We start from the raw sequence: 19,841 nt of genomic DNA on the forward strand, positions 1-19,841 counted from the left end.
GATGGAATATTTAATGCTGAAGGAACAACTCTGGTTGGGGGGGCCCACCTCAGCATCAGATCCAGTTTCGAAGTAGATCAGATTGCTCAGGACCTCATTGAATTGAGATACTCCTGTCACCAAGGATGGATATGCTCTGGGCCCTGTCCCTGTGACTGGCCTATCCCCATTGTGAAAAACTTTTCCTGTACCTCCCTGGAGGTATTTGTGTCCATTACCCCATATCCTTTCACACTGCACCTTTGAGGAAAAATCTGTTTCCATCTTCTTGGTATACTTCTGTTACACAGCTGAAACCAGCAGTAAATTCCCCTCACACACACCTTTCCAGTCTTCCCTTCTTCAAGCTAAACAAACCCATCTCACAGCCTCTTCTTGTACTTTGTGTGAACCAGTCTCTGACCATCTTGGTGCCCCTCTGGGCTTGTTTCAGTATGTCCCTCTCTGTCTTGTACTTGCTTAAACTCAGGACATAGTATTCCATGTGTGGGCTCACAAGTGCTGAACTGAGAGGCATTAGTCACTGAGGTCATGCCCTGTGCTCTCAATCTGGGAGAGAAGGGCATATTCCTGAAGAGTGCATGGATTGTGTTTTCAGGATGAACACAGAAAATAAAGGGGTTGCATCTGATGCTTCAGTAATGAGAAACCTGTGAATGAGATGCTTCAGGCCAAGAAGTCTTCATCAAAGTGTTACTGTGTTACTGTCCTCTTCTTAACTTTGTTGTTAGCTCAAAATTTCATGAAGGCCATTTGTACCTTCATGTCTTTGTGATGAGCACAAGGAAAGGAAAGTCATTCAGCCAAAGATGAAAGGCTGTTCAACGGGAGACTATGGGCATGTGTCATGCTTTCTAAGAGACTGAGTAAAAGAGGATGCGGAAGCTGATTTTCTCATCAAAGGGTAGCATTTGGCCTGCTTGTTTCTTGAATGAATTTGGCTGCTGCACTGTTGAAGTAGTGGCTGAGGAGTGTCTGTGAGCTGCGCCTCTTTGTGGAATGATGCTACAGTCTAGTGGGGCTTTTGGTAACACTCCTTGGGTGTGCGGTATTTACACCAGCACCTTTGGAATATCACACCAGTGTAGTTGCACTTAATAGGGGGCTGACTTGGCACAGAGATACAAGGCATGCAACTTCAGCTTAAATACTTTGAATCATAGCTGTTGTTTTCTCTAGCAAAGGTACAGCTTTTGACATCTGCTGTTTGTTTGCAGTCTGCCTGGAAGGTCTTGTGGCATAGATGGCAGTAAGGCTGTGAAATGGGCTGCCTCTTGCCTCTGCCAAGTATATCCAATGAAGATGCTTTTGATAGTGTATGTGTAGGAGGACAGAAGGACCAGATGGGTGTGGTGTTCCTTTTGGCCGTTTTAGCCATTGTCTCTGGTTGGATTTTGCTCATTAACTATGCAGATATGGTACAAATTCTGTCATTTTCCCAGTAACATGAACTTGTCAAAAGATTAAAGGCATCAAGTGTCCTTAAGGCCCTTTTATCCCCTGTTCTCTTACCCAGGTCCTGCTGGAGTCTGAAGGTGTCATCTAACAAGGACACCCGTTTTAAAGACTTCTTTTAGAGTTTGGTCTTGGTTTCTGAAGTAGCTTGGTTCTGAGACCAAGTGCTGAGTCTCTGAGACCAAACAACCTACAAAACAGATGCTCCAGCAGACAACACATCAGTGGAAACCTTATTCAGGTGTCAGAAAATGTGAGCAACATGAGTGTTCAATTTTCAAGTGCCGCCTGTTTCTTCATGGTGAAACTTCAGTTTGTTGCTTTGTCCCATTTGGCAGTTCCAGGTGCTTTCAGGAAAACGGCTCACAGGAGCTTTCACAGTAACATTTATGCAAAGTTGTCTCTACTTTCTTTTAAAAGGGACAGACTTTAGTTTGAAAGGTCTTGTAAGTCAGTTCTGAACTGTGTTAAACCAAACAATCACAGTAGCTTTCGGTTCAGTCAAGAAGAGAGATCCTTGCACTCCAGCTCTGCCAGTTTCCACCCACTGCAGTAGCTGGGAACAGCTTTGTAGCCTTCTGTGAGATTTGCATGTTGCTTTCTTGAGGAACAGGAACACAGGTTTCCAAAACACCCTTGTGAAAGTGTTTGCTAGTGACGGCTGTTCTCACAGAGCTCTTTGTGTGGGCTACGTGCGCCTACTTTCTATACGACAAGTGATTGCTTGAAAACCATTAGAAAAGCTGTGGGCAGTACTTCAAAGGAAAAGCGGCTGAAAGAGTAACTGTCTCTCTTCCAGTGCATTGCCCATACTTGGTGTTCCATCGAGCTCCCTTCCTGTACTGCTTTGGTGCGTTCCTGGATTCTTTTGCATTGAAGAAGCAGAGGGATGGTTGACCCATCCCCATTACATGCCTGTGATCATGTTGTGACTATGAACATGTCTGTCTCTCTGATGGCAAACTGCAGAATCCAGCCGAGGAATTCTGATTTTGAGTATGAGCAGGCACCTGAATGCCGGGAGTGGAAAACTTATGGACAGTGTGTACAGGAGTTGTATTCACCGAAAGTTAGTTCTTCTTCCAGAACTTGTAGAAGGCTTGTAGTAATTAAAGATTGGCATCTATTTCTGTTACTGATTTCTTTCCTCTTTTTAGTGCAGTTCTGTGTAATGCTTCTTGGACTAAATAAATCTTGATAGCAAGCATTCTCATAGTAGTTAGAGAAGCCCTTCGAAAAGCAGGCAGGGTTTTGGCATCATTGGCCTTCATGGCTGTCTTTGACTTGAGCTTTTTGAGGATTCTTTTTCTTTTCTATGAATATCTTAGGGATGCTTAGCCAAGCTAACTGGAAAAAATCATTAACTAAGAGAACATAACACAAAGGAGGAACAGCCGGGAATTCCTGCACTGACCTGTGTTCAGGGTGGGATGAAAGGGAGAAAATTCTGAAGGCTGTATTCAGATGAGCCATTTTTGAAAGAATTTTCTGTGTGACATGGGAAAAGGCTGTCTGTAACGAAGTCCCCAATGTTTGCCTGCTCCTACAGCAGACATACGCTTTTGTTCTGTGCTACCATCCATCTCGCTTTAATAGAGATCACAGCTGATACTGTATTGACTCTTGCAATCTACTTGTAGTTTCATTGTGGTACTTTCAGAGCCCAGGACTTGGCCTGACACGTATAGTGAGCTGCTTCTGCTCTACCTCTTCTCTGTTGGCTCTCAACACGTGTTTTGGCAGGATGTTGAACAGAAGAAAACCACTTGGCTTATTTTGCACCGTTGTGTAGAGCAAGTGACTTGAAGGCACTTGCAGATTCTTCTTGGAGACTTTTCAGCTACACTAGGGAAGTTTTTTTCTGGTGTAAACTGGCAGCTATTGTAGTGGCAGCCCTTCTCCAGAAGTTCCTCTGGAAGTACAGCACAACAGGAGTGGGTATTTGATAGTACATGTAATGAAGTGCTATAAGCTCCATTTTTTAGTTGGCTGTGATGACACAGCTGTATGATATCATGGCTTGACTCAGCAGAACTGGAGAGATGGCTAGTGGGAGGTGCACAGCACTGGCCTCTGCCAGGAAGCTCCTTCAGGACAGGTGTTTTTACACAGTGCAGTATTCACAAGGATAAGCATTGGAATTCATGCATTCCTGGAGGAGTCATTTCTCATAACGAGCATGTATGGAAAGCTGATGAATTTGACTGCTGTACTGCTCTGTGATTTAAACACTTCTTGTTAACTTCCAGTACACTTAGTGTTTATGCAAACCCACCAAAAATCCTGGTAGCGTACCCTTTGGGGAACATCTCTAATGCTGTCATATTTCATACTTAATCCACAGGTAAAGACCCAAGTGTGAATTCGGCTGTTATCTGCCATGTAACTTCCAAGCGTATATTGAGAACCCTTCATTCCTCAATTCAGCACCAGTTTAACAAGTGTTACTGTTTTTTGTTGTGTTTCCTAGGAGCCAACATCTTTCTTACCTCATCTGGATTGATTAAACTAGGAGACTTTGGCTGCTCAGTGAAACTGAAGAACAACACCCAGACAATGCCTGGAGAAGTGAACAGCACCTTGGGGACTGCAGGTAAGGAAGCCTGTGCTAGGCAGGCACTTGTCTAGTTACCATAAATGAAGTTACCTCTGCCAAAAGTCTGGGCCAGAGTGAAATGTTGTGTTTGGGGGAAACTTGGTTTTACAGTAGCTAGTTAGATGTGCTTTACAACCAGAAGCCAAAACAATCAGTGAATGATGTCACTGGAGAAATAAAGTTGTGTTTGTCTGGTAACTATAAAAGTGCTGGAGCTTGTGTTTTCTGGGGTTGCATCTTTCTCTGCAGCCTTACTGGAACAGTGCTGTTCTTACTGAACAGCTGCTGAATCTGCTTTTTTAAAATGGCAGCAACTGAAAGCATGTTATTGTACCAGCATTTTCATAGCCACCTTTCAAACTGAAAGAGAGTTATGCTGCTGATGTGTCAAAGAACGAGGAGAGAGCAAATGACAAAACTTAGCAAGAAAAGCTGAGTGGTAACTCATTACAGATGTATTAAAAAGCATTTGGCTTACCCAGTTAATCACTTAATGTACACCATTCCTCTGCCCTATGTACTGATGACATCATATGTGTTGTTTCAAAGCATACATGGCTCCAGAAGTAATTACTAGAGCTAAAGGAGAAGGGCATGGACGTGCAGCAGACATCTGGAGCCTGGGCTGTGTTGTTATAGAGATGGTCACCGGCAAGGTAGGGATATTTCACGTACGGGATGACTGCAGATTGTTTTTAGCAGTTCCTCTGCAAATTCTGGCCTTTATCACACTGAAGTCTGCAAGTACTGGGGTGGTTTTTAATTTCCTGGGGTCACAAATATATACTCTGTTGGATAGCAGGTTACTCACTAAACCTTGCAATGCTATTATCTGTTGCAGAGGCCTTGGCACGAATATGAGCACAACTTCCAGATCATGTATAAAGTGGGGATGGGTCATAAACCTCCTATTCCTGACAAAGTCAGCCCAGAAGGGAAAGACTTCCTTTGCCACTGCCTGGAAAGCGACCCAAAGATGAGGTGGACGGCCAGCCAGCTCCTCGACCATCCTTTTGTCAAGGTTTGTCTTGCTGCTTTGGCTACAAAGACTGTAGATAGAATCAAAGCCAGATGTTTTGGCTTCCTTGTTTGCAGCTATGCTGCAGGGCTTTGGATCACAGTGGGAGGCTGGTATCAGGTTGGTGCTGTCCAGAAAACAAGGTTTGGCGACTTTTCAGAAGCACATGTGACGCTGCTGGCAAACATTTGACTGAAAGGACCTGGTGCATGCCATGTCATGAACTTTTCCTGCTGTTTTGAGAAGCAATATCTTTATGTTGAAAAGACTTGTCAAACTTCCAACTCAGTGATGATTACTTGAAGAGCTCTGTCCCTAAAACTTCAGCATGTACAGATGCATAACTTGGGTAGTATAGAGAGTAAGGGTCCCTTCCAGAAAAAGGGAAAGAGGCACATGCATGAGAACTTGACCAGTGTTCAGTGCAAGGGCCTGTTTTTCTTTAAAGCTCATACTTAACGTGACATTCATGCTGAATGTTCATCTGGCAGTTGGCATAACAATCTGCAGTTCCTGCATGAACTGGAGTTTAATGCTTAGCATAGGAACAAGCAGGTAATCACAGCTACACATTCAGGTGTATTAGTAACTTTTTTGAAGAACAGGGAGCACAGCAGGTTATTGAATTCTCATTTTCCAGCTTAAAGTTTAGTTGCATGGCAGTGCAAACACGGGTATTCACGTGCAGACACTTGTAGTTCATTATCTGTGTAACAAAGGAGAATGAAGAAAGCTTCAAAGATGTTCAGTGAAGATGCTGAAGAAACTGATCTATTGTCATCTTGCTGTAGCAGGGAGACAATGGAATTAATTGCCTTCTGTTCCCTTCACAGGTTTGCACAGATGAAGAATGAAGTTATTCAACCTCTGGCCTTTTATATTCTGTCAAGATATCTTTTAATCACTACTGTATGTAATATTTACATAAAGACTGTGCTGAGAAACAGTATAAAAGTTGAACTTACGAAGACTGCACAAGTGACGAGCGTCACTTTCTCTGCTGCTCCTGGATGTTTTACTTGGCACATGTTGCTCACGTGACAGTGTCCGCGAGGTGGAAGAAGCTGCATGTTTCAGTGAAAGTGCCATTACTACTGTATATGGACCATACCCCTTTTGTTCTTGCTCCTGTTTCTCATTTGATTGAGAACTGTAATGTTAATACCTAGTATTTTTGAACTCTTTAGGTTCAGAAAAATGCTGTAGTGTTATCAGGCGTTATGGACCTTGTTTTTTAATCTGTTTGTTGAGTGCACTGACTGTGAACTTTTACTGGGATTTTTGTTTATTTGTTTTTTGGCAAGCTTCAGATTTGTTATGCAAAAGGCTGATTAATGAAATTTTAAAAGAAGTTTTTTCTCAATAAATGGTTTATTTTAGGAGTTGTTGGTGAAGGGGTTTGTTTTCTTCTGAAAATAAGCATGTAGGGTTGTGTCACATTTTAAACTTATTTTTTCAATGTCTGTTTGAGACTGCTAAGCTAACCCAACTGGAATAAGCTTCTTTTATATTGCAGTGGCCACATTTTGTCAAGTTCAAGATATCCTTCTTATATAGGTGATAATAGAATTAAGGTGTGTCCCCACCCCTTCGTCCTCTCCTAAGGAAATAAGGTGATGTGCAATTCCTGATACTATGTAGTATCTGAGGGAAAGAGTCATGGTCTGAAGTAACTTTCTTCTGGAATGAAAGTACTGTGAACAGGGAGCACTTCTGTGGCCAAGTTAAGGTTATTCCTGTGGTTCGTGTGGCAAAACCAAGAACTTACTGTTAGCTTTTTAAAACCGGTTTCTGATCCTGGACTTTGCCCCCACCATCCCCCAGCTGTCACTGGTGTGAGAAAATACAGAGAGGTTAGAAGTGGTTAACAACTAGAAGAAACAGTCTGTAACAGTGGATCTAGTTACATTATTTTGTTTAAGGTGCTAGTACAAACAGATGACTTACTTAAAACTTACTTGTTACTTTTAAGTATTAGTGCAAGTTTCCATACTCCTGTTCAGCTTTAGACCTTAAAATGGGTAACTTGCTTATAAAACGGAGAACTTATTTGCTTGGCTTTATTCTAAAGTCCCGTTTCTCCTCTTAACCCACAGCACTTTGGTTTGTTTCAGGTGTCCAGTAGCTTTTAGCAGGTAGATGACCTGTTGCTAAGGTACTGTGAAATCTGACATTTAAATCTAGAAAAGGATGAGTCTCACTGTGCAGGTCACCACTGAAGGTTAAGACTCCCCACTCTTCAGGTCTCTGCTCTCAGTTATGACAGGAGAAAGTATGTTGTCATCCTCCACAACAGACTGTGACCAGAGGTAAAAGTCACCCCTCTGACCTGCTGTGTGCTTCCCTTTGCGGTGTATCAGAAGTGACCAAGTGGTTTGTGTCCTTATCTTCCTTATTTCAGGTGTCCCTGTACAGAAACAGGAACTGTGGCCAGCTCTTAGGAGTCAAGATGAAGGTGAAAAGTAAACTCTTAACTAGTTCCTTGTTGCCAACCAGAAGAAAACTCCTTCACTCCACATTAGCTTTTTATACTTTTATTTTTGTATAAACAAACGTTAAGACTACTTTTGTTAAGGCAGTTGTAGAACATATAGTTGCTTGTAGGGACATGGGGCAAACACTGCTTCCTGATGACATATGTCATTCTTTTAATACAGTGAACTGGACTAGTATAACTAACTACTTTGGCAAGTTCCCGTACTCTTGCTCTGTTTGCCAGTAGATGCTGACAGGGCCCAGTGCTGCAGTCCTTGGGTGCTGGGACTGCCACAAGTGTTTAGGAGGATGGATCCAGGAGCGGTATGTCCCAGGGAACTAGATAAGGAATAGCCTAAATACTTTCTCAGAAGTATTTACATGGTTGGTATTTTCCTCTGGGAGAAGTGGCACTACATGCAGTTGGAGAGGAAGGGACTAAGAGTCATAAGGAATGTTCAATGTCACCCTGCCAGCATGTTTCATCAGTGGCTCTTGAAAAAGGCAAAAAGCTACTCTTTGTCACTGCATGAATATGTATTTGCTGCTCAGAATTACTCGCTCTGCATACGGGGTCATTCTTTAATCCTGATACAAGTCCACTGTATCTGCCAGGTAAGAGTTATAGTAAAACACTAGCTTGGAGAATGCTCTTCTCTCCCGTCCCACCCATGTTCAGTGTCTTGTGTACAGTGTCTTCAGGCCTGGCTCTGTAACATGGCCCGCTGTATTACTGTGGGGTAGCTGGATTGTCAGACACTACTACAGGCTGTAATACTCAGTTTTCCACTGTCAGGATTAAAAGAACAGCTTTATAAGCATGGCAGTATTTTCTGATTTTGGGCTCTATCTCCTGTGCTAGAAAAACTGCACTAAAGCCCATGTTTATGTTCATGATCTCATACACTTCTTCCAGAAAGTTTCAGAGCACAGGGTATGCCTGTGTACACAAGACGGGGAAAAAAGCCCCCAGAAGGAGTCCCTCACATGTCCCAAGGCCTGTTCCTTCCGTCACATTATACTTTTTATTGCTTCCATTATCAAAAATCTTTACTTTCTGCCCCATGCTAAAAGCACTACTGCACCTGCTCTTTAGGTGCTGCATATTAAAGACAGTAATTTCAAGATGGTCTGACATATGAAGAGCAAATGCGTATTTCATGGAATGATTCATATGGTGTTGTATTAGCCCCCATTTCTTCTGGCCTCTGTTTTACTGTAGGGAAAGAGAAGTGTTTTTAGTATCAACTGCTAGAACTAAGACTTTCTTCTCTGGACTCACACAGGCTGTTCACTCCTAGTCTATCATGGTTTAGTCCTATGCACAATGAAAATATACCGTCATTGAAAGTGCCAATCCTAATTGCCCCTGCTCGGCATCTGTATCTTTAGATTTCAGATACTTGGAGTTTTTAAAATCATAATTACCAGTAGCTGAAGTCTGCGCTTTTCCTTTTTTCTTTTTTTTTTTTTTTAATGAGTTCTTTTTAGTAACTTGTATACCCATAACTCCTAAAGTTCAAAACCAGGAGAAGGCTGCCCTGGGGCATCAGAGCAACACAGGTTTCCCAAGGAGCTCAATCCTAGTTTTATTTAATTGAGAAGGGTGTCAAAGTCCATAAAAAAGTCCCAAGCACTGCCGCTATCCTAGGTCTGGCTACTACTTCCCCTCTTCTCCCAAAAAGAAAAGCAAAAGATAATTTAGCTGTTACCTCAGGCTGACTATTACGAGGTACTGTGTAAACTAACTTACCAAAAATGACAGACAAGCAGATTAACTGGGATCACAACAGTAGTAGGGGTGTGGGGGCGTAACTTTCAATGTGCTTTGCATTACTTAGTTACAGCATACCCAGTTGTTCTGTTTTCTCCACTGTTAGAAAGGCCTGGAATTTTTATCAGTGTTTAAAGATGAAAAGAATTTTAGTACCTCAATTTTTTCAAACTATAAATGGCATTTATTTACTCACAAAAGAATTACAGGTTTCAGCTGTCCCTCTGATATATCACCTGGGGAAAGACGTGGCAGTGGGTAACTCTTAGCTCTGCAAATGGCCCCAAGGCGAAATGCCACTCCAGGTTATGCCACTGCAGGACTCCGATGTTGGGAAGTCTGGGATCTGGCTGAGGTTTCAAAAGCCCCATGTGGTGCCCACTATGGGAGTAAGTTCTAGATGTAGAAAAACCTCTACTTGCAATTTTCTCAGTTCAGCAGAGCTGCTTCAGTCTAGTGCTGGTATAACCAAGCAGAGCCTCTTACTGTATTTAAACACAGATTATGATTGTTAAACTGTTAACGTGTGAGCTAGACAACTACCAATTTTAATCATCTTGTAACAGTCTTCTGACATTTGTCCATTCCTTAGAGCAAGTTAGGAAAGATAAAGCCTGCACCTCTGGTTAGTTTCCAGGTAATCTCTCATCATAAAGTACACTGGAATTACTTTTTTTTCTTCTTCGAAACTCAAGACAGTTTATAGGGAAACAAACCAACCAAACAAATGCAAACTCGCTGTGGCAAGTGGACAAAGGAGTGCATCTTTCAAGTGTGTCATCCAGCCCAAACCCCCAGAGAAAAATAACAGGAGCACAAATTCAGATATGCATGGCAATTGCTCATCCTACCCTTCCTCTTTTCTCACTTGAAGGACCATGATACACACTTAAGAGTTTTCAGAAGTTGGATTTGTTCCCTTTGGATTGAAGCAGTCTCTGAAGATACTACTTTCGTTTCTGCTTGTTGTCATTGTTGCCATAGGTGGAACCCCTGTTAATTTCTGTAACGCCTATCATCCATCTGACACCGACAGAAGCTGCAAAAGAAGTAACAATAAAATTAGAAGCTGCTTGCAAAGACTGAAGATCTGTACATGTGTAGGATCTTGAACAAGACTGTTAAGTGTTCTCAGCCTTCCAACAGCACAGCATTAAAGGTAACTACCCCTACTTGACCTTGGATGAAAGGTAGAGCCCTATTCCTCACCATCAAGTAGTTTCCCTACAGTATTTCATTAAGGAAGGTCCTAGGTCCCTACACACAGCCTCTCCCCCAGCAGAGAAGATTGCTGCATGGACCAACATGAGTGTGAGAGGCACGCGCTTGGTATTCTTGGCCCTATTAAACACTGCACAAGGCTGGGTGTGAAATGGGGCTGTTGGGGGTACCTGGCTGCCCAGTCGAGTGTCAAAATGTACTGTGTCTGCATGTGAGGTGTGATGGGGAAGGGAACTCTGCTTGCCTTCAACAGCCCCCATGCCTGGAAGAGTAGGAGCAAGTGCAAGGACACTTCAGATCTTGATGAACAAAAGAACTGTTGCAATTTTAACTACAGCTCATGAACCAGTCCATTATAAGAGGCCAGGCTAATTTATAGTCCATTTAGTGATGGCTGAAAAGATAGAGCTGGAGGGGGGAAGTGGGGCTGCCTGTGGGGCTGCCCTCGGGTCTTCTGGATGCCAAACAACAGGAAAGCAGGGCACTCTCAGGGGCAGACCAGAGAGTGGTAAACAGACCAGAAAGGGAGATGGCTCCTTGGGAGCCACTCTCACACTCCACTGTTAGTCCATGAATGGAAATACACACAGCTGGGACAGTGAAGGGTTTCACTCTTACAAATAGGCTAGAAAAAAACATCCCTGACATTTAACTGGCCATGAGCTAAGGAAGACAAGAGGAAGATCCAAGATGACCTGCAGTCTGGGATCATAGCATAATAGTAAGCATGAAATCATTGAGATTTTAACCACAAGGGATAGAAACACCATATAAATAGAAACAGAGCATAAATAAAGAGCAGCTGTTACAGCAACCACACAGCACATTGGGGATTTCATCCCCTTCCAAGAGTGCCACTGCCTGGACACCAAAAAATACATGGTTCAACAATTCAGATTTATTGGTTTTTATTTCTCCTTTGCTCCCTGACAGAATCTGCTGCTGCCCCAATGTCCTCATTTCACCCTGAGCCCTCAGTGGTTTCTCCCTGTACTGCCAGCCTCCTCTCCACAGCTATCCTGGAGCCTTAGAGCATACCGTACTGATACTGTTGTGATTAAGGTATCTTAAGCCCACAAAACAGCATTTTAAGGCTGTTTAACTGCTCCACAGCAAACTGAAGAAGGTAACTGAGCTCCTGCCATCTTTCTGCCACCATTACCCACCAGCCAAGAGAAGCAGGAGGCTGGACCTGCTCTGCCTGCCAGCATGCTGGGGCTGAGGGAGGGATGAGCTAACACAAACCGACAGAGCCAGTAATGCTCCAAGAAAACCACCACATCCACAGATAGTACCACATTCCTCAGCAAAACCGTATCTCAGAGCAGAGGATTCCCACCTTTTTCTCTCAATCTGCAGGATTTCTTATCTGTAACCTGGGGTTTGTACAACACAGCAAGTGCTATAAACAGCACAGCAGGTAGGGGCATAAGAATTTTCTCTATATTTTCTGCTGAATATCTGAGTTACACACTGAAATGCAGATTTGTACAGCTAAAGCTTATACGAATGGTAGAAATTTCCATCAAGGCCCTATTTTGCCCACTGTGATGGAGAAGAAACAAGGAAGTAACAAAAAAAAATACCTGTTTTAAGCACCAGGTTGAAAGGCCAAGAGGCAGAATCAACACAGGCAGAATCCTGCTCACTGTTTGTATCCAGCTGTACATCTTACTAAAATGCTGCTGGCTCATGCTCTCCTCACCTCCCACTCACCTTATAGACATCAACAGCTTTAGAATCACAGAATCAAGTAGGTTAGAAAAGACGTTTAAGCTCATTAGGTCCAACCATTACTCCAGGACTGCCAAGACCACCACTAAATCACATCGCTAAGGGCCTTGTCTACATGTGTTTTGAACACTTCCAGGGACAGTGATTCCACCACTTTCCTGGGCAGCCTGTACCAATATCTCTCCACCCTCTCCAGGAACAGATTTTTCCTAATATCCTGTTTAAAACTCCCCTGGCACACCCAGAGACCTCTTGTCCAGCCTTGCTACCTGGATCACACCATGCTCCAACCCATCAGTCCACACTCGGTACTTGGACGCTGTCAAGTCACCAAGGACTTACAGCTTGCATTGTGGTCCATGGAAACAGGTTTTCTAATAGCGCCATGCACACACTGTAGAGCAGACGTACAACTCCTGCAGAATCAAAGCTGCCTCATTACTACTTACACTTGGTTCAAATGAAATACTTCTCTTGCCTATAACTGATACTTAATGGCTGGCCCCATGCCATTATGCTTTTAGCATTAGATGCATAAGAGCTACTTTTCATTTAAAAGCCGAGAGAAGCCCTCTCATCTTTTGCATGCAGAGCCAACATTTCCCTTTTAACTGCTGCTGACAGCTCTATAATAAAATACTTCTGGAGCATGAAGGCTGTCCTCTTCCATGCACGTTACCAAAACATGAAAGGCAACTTAACACTGGGTCCTTTGAAGCCAAATGGAACTGGGGAACAGGAGTGAGGAAAAAACACAGAAGCTGCTGTCAACTACTGGCATTTGACAGACTTGCTCACTACTTCAACACCAAAATATCAGCCCCAAGTTTTAAACAGCAGTTGTGAGCTAAGTACATAAATGTCTTGCCATGCATCCTATGAAACCAAAGCCAGTTTTCAAAAGAGACTTGGCCCGCAGACTACTTCAGTATTTCTCCTCTGCAGCAGGGATGGCCTTGTGTTGGTTCAAGTAGTATCATAAAAGGCTCCTGGTTCCAGACCAGTAGTTCAATATTCGCACAATGTGGTGATTATTAGGTGTATAAATAGCCAAGATGCTGCACGGCAAAGCAAGAGCAGATGGCTCAGCATTCTCAGTATAAAGAGGAGACATTGTTTTATTTAGGGCTGATAGTGTTTGAGCTGAACAAGCAGAGCTATATATACATTGGTTATTCATTCTTTGGACCCAAGAGTTAAGGTCTGAGGGACCACAGTGCTTTCACTCCAGCTTGACCACCATTGGACATTCCTCTTATGGCTCCTTCCACCTCAACAGCCAGTTACTTACAAGTACAGTATTTTACAAGTCCAGTGTTTTATTGGAGAGCACAATTGGCAGACACTCTCCAAAAGACAAATGTCACTCTCGAAACAAAGTAGAGGGTACCAGATAAAAGGACTTCCTCGTTCCTCCCCTCTTCACTATCACAGGAGGTATATGCATATCTTGTGCTATAACAAAGGTTATCAGGTACTGAAGTCTGCTCCTAGAAACAGAAGACTACTTATAATAGGCTATTAAGGGCTGCAATAAGCTTCCTGATTCTGGAGTAATCAAGTGAGCTATCAAATTGCCATATAAAAAGCAACATTCCAAACACTAACTGTGCTGCTTCAGTTAAGCTGCAGGAAGAAATCTGCTAAGAACAATGTGAAACCACATTTCCATCATCCGAACCCCAATGCTAAATAAATCCCTCTGGTTCACAGAAAAAAACTTCCTTTTGCACTGTTAAGCCACCAGGTACCAATTACTGCTCACCCTGCAAAGGACAGTGAGTACAGTGCTCCCTGCTTTGCTACAAACCAGCTCTGCCAGGGAGACAGCTCCAGCTGGCACCAAGAGTCATAACCTCCAAGGTACATTTGTGTTCATGTACCACTACTGCCCAGACACTGCAGACTTCACTTCTGAGACCTTACCTAAAGCTGGAGATAACATAAGCAAAAACATAAAGCAAAATAACATTATTGGTTGCTCCTCTGTCAGCAGGTGGCTGCATCTGGTCCAAGACATTCATGACAGAGATAGGCCTTGGGATATAAAACACAGTTTGGGGAGAATGGCCTTGCTACAAAAACCCAGCTATAGGCTAGAAATGTCAATGTGGCAGCTTGGGTTGAAGTTTTGAGATGCTTCCACAGAAAGAGAGCAATGATTCCCAACCATGTCATGCTTTAAGCCCAGCCAGTAACTCAGAACCATGCATTAGGATTGCATTTAAAGGGATACAGTAAAACAGAAACGGACTGTAACATACAAAGTGAACTGTTTCTCTTTTGGCAAGTTATGACACATCCACTTATAAGTGACCAGGACAAACCAGCTCTGCTTCCTGTTTGTTTTTACTGAAGACTGAGCTTCCTTCCACTCACACAGATTTTCCTCCTTCACAGTTTCATGGTGGCTGCTATCTGCTAATAACTGACAACAGCATCTTTCTGTTTAATCTGCTTGTAAGCAAGAGATGGCTGGCCGAGTCTGATGAGGCAACAAGCCTCTACTACAAGCAGGGCAGTGTCTTCCACTGTGCTGCAAATCCTGGCCAATTACAAACACTTGGGTTTGATCACACCAGGTATTCAGAGTGAGAACAGAGCTGTTGCGAAGCACAGAGGTCTTCCAAAGGTTGCAGAGGACTGCGACCTGCACCATCCCACAAATGTGGCAGGTACGTATGGGGCAGCAATGCACATCACACAGTGGGCCATTAATCTCACCATTCTTATTGAGTTCTTCAGCTGTGCTTTTGCAGCCTGGCAGCTCGTATGTTCATTCTGGCAGCAGACTGCTTGCTGCTGTAGTTCTCTGTTAGCTCCAGCATTGCTGATAACCTGCAAACTAGTCCTTTGGATAATCACTACATTCAAAAGAAGATTCATAGCAGCTTGCTTATTAATCTTTCCTTGTGTCTAGAAGCAGAAAAAAATCTAAGTGGGGAGTAACACAGCAAGGAAGGAATACAGGTTCTTTCACACACTTCCTGATAGAGAAGATGTGACCTAGTTGTATGGGTCCTTAGTGGCAAGATGGTAGTGGACTTGGTGGGGGGAGGGTGGGGGCAGTTGTGGGGGAGGAGGGTGGTGAGGATTGTGGTGTCACTTAAATTAATGAAGACTATATCCAAAGACATCACAGATGCCACAATGCCAAGCATTAAAGCATCCAGCTCTGAGGTTTAAATCCAGAAATCTGAATTATGCAGCAAAGTTCCCTGTGGAGGGTACACAAGGCATAAGGCACTTTGGAACAGCCCCCAGACAACCAGCCTGCTGAGTGGAGAGACTGAATTAAGAAGAAAATGCTGAAGGAAAGATGAGAAAATAAAAACAAAATTGCAGTGGCTAAGCTTCAGTGCCCCATTAGGCCATCGTTCCACAGCCAAGTACCAAACATAGATTATGCTAGCATTTCTTCCAAAGGCAGAACAAATGCCCTATTGCCAGTTTATATTTATAATTTGTATTTATATATAATTTGTATTTGTATTTTGTTTATACATAATATATAGTATATATATAATTTGTATTTATATTTGTAATGAGTGCTATTGCCAGGGACATAGTATTTGCAATGGTGTCATACTTCATCCTGCACCCTGCTGTGTACCCATTTTGACCTAGAGCACAGGGGAGACCAACTGACTTTTCTCTGCAACTGAAAGGGATCTGAACCTAACATCACCCGTTCCTGAGGGGCACACCACAACCATGGTGCTTACTCTTCACTTCCACCCTATTCGCTGGTCAGAGAACGGGGGGGGAGAAGCACAAGTTGGTGGAAAGGTGCTTCACTACTCCAAGAAATTCTTACACATCTGAGCACCCTGGTCTAGTGGAAGGTGTCCCTGCCCATGGCAGGGGGATTAGAACTAGGTGATCTTTAAGGTCCTCTCTAACCCAAATTAGTCTGTGATTCTATGGTTTTACATAAAACATTCCCAGGGTAAAAAGCACCAACAATTTCTCCAGGTGAGAAGAGCAGCACAGGATTACCCTCCTTTTCCCTCTACTTTGTCCATATTAATGTACCAACTACTATGTTACTTGCTCTTGTTTTCCTTCCTCTGGTCCAAAGCACCATAAAGCAAACTGCCTGTGAATGTGTATACCACACAAATTCTTCTCCAATTATTTTTATAAACAGATTCCACAACATCTTATGTAGAGTTTGATTTGGTTGGCATCTTCTGAAAAAGAATACTGTGTGCCTACCATACCAAGCTCTTCACAGATGGACAAAAGGACAGTAGGTAATTCACCCTGAGCAGACTAGCATGGGACCTGCTCAAGATTCAGACTTCTGAGAATGCAAAGAAATATAATGTGTTAGGAACAATCTCCTAGGTAGAGAGCAAAGATGTATTTCTGAGACAAGAAAATGTGCAATGTTTTCCCATTTCCTTTGTGTTGCTATTTTGGACATGGCTTTTTAAGCCAACTCTAATATCTCTGCATCCAAGTTCACCCAGAGCCAGAAGGACTGTTTCTTTTTCAAAGAATGTTTGCAACACACATAGGCATTAAGATGATGAAGCCATAAATACATGGGATGGTCAGTGCAGCCATAGAAAATATTTGCTTTATAAATGTATGGATTATTCTGGAAGTTACTCTTCAAACAGCACTCAGTATACCAAAAAGCACATACATCCAGATATGATGAAATTTCCCAGACTGACCTGGTTCCTGCTTCTGTGAAAGACACCAAATAAGACCTCCTTCCATTTCTGTTGGTCAGCTCCTCATTTTGTTTTCCTTCCACCTCTTAAATAACATACCAGTTTAAACCCAAATCAAGGCAGTCCAGAACTACCACAGGAACTGTAGAAGTAACCTGTGATAGTCTATGTGCTGCTGCTACATAAAGTCAGAGTAGATGGCCACAACAGGTTGTCCTTAAGTCACAAATTCATGGATTTCCAGTGGACAACACATCGAACTATGATTAGCTGAAAGAATTCTCAACAGAACAAATTATCTTTGAATACCTCTTCGAGGCATTGAAAGTGCCACCCAGCAATACACAACACAAGAAAAGAAAGCCTTTTGTGGGCAACCCACTGGAAAGTTACTGGTTTGATTTCTACAGGAAAACAAAATTTTGTATGCAGCTCTTACAAAAAAATAATACAACTATTCAAAAACAAAGAAAGAAACAAAAATAATCTATTTAACCTATTCCAGGCTAAAGTGGATATAGTATCAGCTGGTTTGTTGAATTCACACATTTATATTTAGTAAGCCTCAGTAAATTATCTAACAGTTACTCTGTAAGTAATCTTTCTCTTTCAGAAAACTTACCCATTACAATGACAAATGCAAAACTAGCCAGTGTCAATGATGATCCACTGCTGATCATGTTGATGAGCAGCTTGAATAAGGGATATAGCAGCAATAAGGCCCAGAAAAGCCAGTTCAAAAGCGTCCATGGTCGTCGGGGTGGTACTATGGGGACTGCTGGGTAGGCTCCTGTTCGGTAGTATTCTTCCTGGAATGCATCCTAGTAGAACAAAGGAGGGCAACAATTAAATCTCCATTTGCCATGTTCCTCTTTTTGCAGGCTTGTAACTATAGGGGGCAGATCAAAGACCAAATCATTGTACTTTGAAGTCAATGAACATACAACCAAAAAAAAAGAGCTTACACTGGATGTGCACATCCTTTCCTTCTCTTACACAAAGACTGAAAAGTGGTGTGCCTGGAGAGTATAACAAGCCCAGTAAAACATGAAGGGTGAGGGATGTACACTCCTGCAGCAATGCAGACATCACCCTTGAACCTCCTGCAAGAGCCACAGCCACTGGTCAAATACTATCAGTAACACAGAAAGGTTTTTGGGCTACATGTTCTGCAGCCAACCCTCTGTTTGATAATGTTTTCTCCAACCACTGCTCTAAAACAGCATCCGCACCCCTGTCAGAAAAGCATCTTGTGCTGTGCTGTGAGCACACAGCATCTTGTCCCATACTCCAAAGAACATCACCCTCTCCTGTCTGCTTTGCCCCATAGATGCAGTCTTGCTCGTCTTATTCCTATGAGGCTTACAGGAAGAAAGTGTGGGTGCTGCACCTCTCTACAGACACTTGAGCATGCAAACAGGTTAGAATCTCTCACTGTTTTTGACCAAAGGACTATCCCTTTTGATATGAGGAAGATAATGGGGCATGGTTTGGGGTTTTTTTTGTATTGTGGTGTGTGTTCTTTAAAGCACAGAATACAGAATTGAGTATCCTCCTCTAGAGGTCATATGAGTGAACAGCAAGGCCTTCAGTGATGTGATCAATTCAAGATACCACAGTAGGTGGGGAAAAAAAACTTCCTACTGGTTCAAAAGCAAACATTATTAATATGTGTTATCAAATAAATCTGGTTAATGAATGAATTTGGAATTAGACAAAAAAAGAAACCTCAATTTAGTCAGAATGAAGTATTAAATTTCTTCAAAAAAAGGAATATTTCAGAACGGTTTCCAAAAATCCTGGTAAAGCCAAGATTCCCTTAATCAACCACAAGATTATTTCTACTGTGCTATGATTTTACATTTACTTACACTCCAGCTGACAATTCTTTACTTATTTAATGGCAACTTGAGCAATTACAGGCTGCTACCATTTTATCTATTTCAAAGAGAACATTCAACTTTTAAGAGATTACACAGTAATTAAAGCATTGCACTGTCTTTTTTGAGATTAGAAAGATTATGAGTGTTTTGCACATGGGAGCTAGACTATAGTGGGATCACTATGGCACATTAATTAGCTGTCTTCAAGAAATTACCGTGTATGAAGTTTTCTTTACAGTGCCTTGAGGATTTTGGTCTATGACTGGTTTAACACAGAACTACTAATCATCAGTAAATTGAATTCTACTATATACAATTAGGTTTCTAAACACCAGTATTATGCAGGAAAGAACTTCCAACTATTATTTGTATCACCATTAGGGGGCCTATCACTACAGAGAGCAAGGCAGTCTAGCTTCAAAAAAGCAGCAGTTTTCTTTGTTGGCTCTGCGCAGCATTAGAAGCAACAAAACCCTTGACCACATCTCACCAAGAGATTTGAGGCAGGGGCAAAATAATGTCAGCGCCATCACCTTCGCTACATGTTTTACATCTTGGGGAATAGCTCTTCAATTCAGTTATGATTCCTTACCCTTAAAAACATTCCTGTTTTTCGCAGAAGATATCTGTAAGTTGATCAGTCTTCTAAGCTTTTGCAAGAATGCCTATGGTTCCCATCAACAGCTCAAGTCAGCATTTAAACCCATGATGGATCTCAAAATTTCCCTTGGTCACCTTGCCCACATCAAGTTAATTTAATTTCAGCACACAGAACTTGTTTTCAGTTTGTAATAAATCCCAACCAACCAAGTACCATATCCGGACATTGAAACATGCTCACTCTAATGCCCCCACCAAATCTGTGTTACTTCAACAGTGAGGTGTGTAAGGCAGGTGGGGGAAAATGGGAAACATATATCACCCTATGAGAAGCTATCTGGGTTCTTCCCCGCTCCCACCAGGGAGGTCTGACTGCAGAGGTATGCCACTGGTCTTTCAT

At 42.5% G+C, this 19,841-nt stretch overlaps 2 protein-coding genes across 9 annotated transcripts in view; one reads left to right on the forward strand and one right to left on the reverse strand.

The window, feature by feature from the left end:
• Positions 1-6,451, forward strand: part of MAP3K4 (mitogen-activated protein kinase kinase kinase 4) — a 66,383-nt gene extending 59,932 nt beyond the window's left edge. For 4 of the 6 annotated variants that reach the window (XM_005150116.2, XM_031049783.2, XM_031049784.2 and 1 more), the window contains 4 exons: positions 3,926-4,048; positions 4,601-4,707; positions 4,893-5,072; positions 5,903-6,451. In XM_005150116.2, coding sequence (XP_005150173.2) covers positions 3,926-4,048; positions 4,601-4,707; positions 4,893-5,072; positions 5,903-5,923 — 431 coding nt within the window. In that variant the 3' untranslated portion in view covers positions 5,924-6,451. Of the gene's footprint in view, positions 1-3,925; positions 4,049-4,600; positions 4,708-4,892; positions 5,073-5,902 lie in introns of those variants that run through there. The other 2 variants (XR_004080718.2, XR_004080719.2) reach the window with 1 other exon arrangement.
• Positions 6,452-7,634: 1,183 nt separating this feature from the next.
• Positions 7,635-19,841, reverse strand: part of AGPAT4 (1-acylglycerol-3-phosphate O-acyltransferase 4) — an 87,520-nt gene continuing 75,313 nt past the window's right edge. For all 3 annotated transcript variants that reach the window (XM_031049852.2, XM_005150117.3, XM_034061116.1), the window contains 2 exons: positions 17,581-17,779; positions 7,635-10,357 (listed from right to left, as the gene is read on the reverse strand). In XM_031049852.2, the coding sequence (XP_030905712.1) occupies positions 10,266-10,357; positions 17,581-17,779 (291 nt within the window). In that variant the 3' untranslated portion in view covers positions 7,635-10,265. The remainder of the gene's footprint in view (positions 10,358-17,580; positions 17,780-19,841) is intronic.

The sequence above is a fragment of the Melopsittacus undulatus genome, chromosome 3, assembly GCF_012275295.1.
Source record: "Melopsittacus undulatus isolate bMelUnd1 chromosome 3, bMelUnd1.mat.Z, whole genome shotgun sequence".
Taxonomy (NCBI): Eukaryota; Metazoa; Chordata; class Aves; order Psittaciformes; family Psittaculidae; genus Melopsittacus; species Melopsittacus undulatus.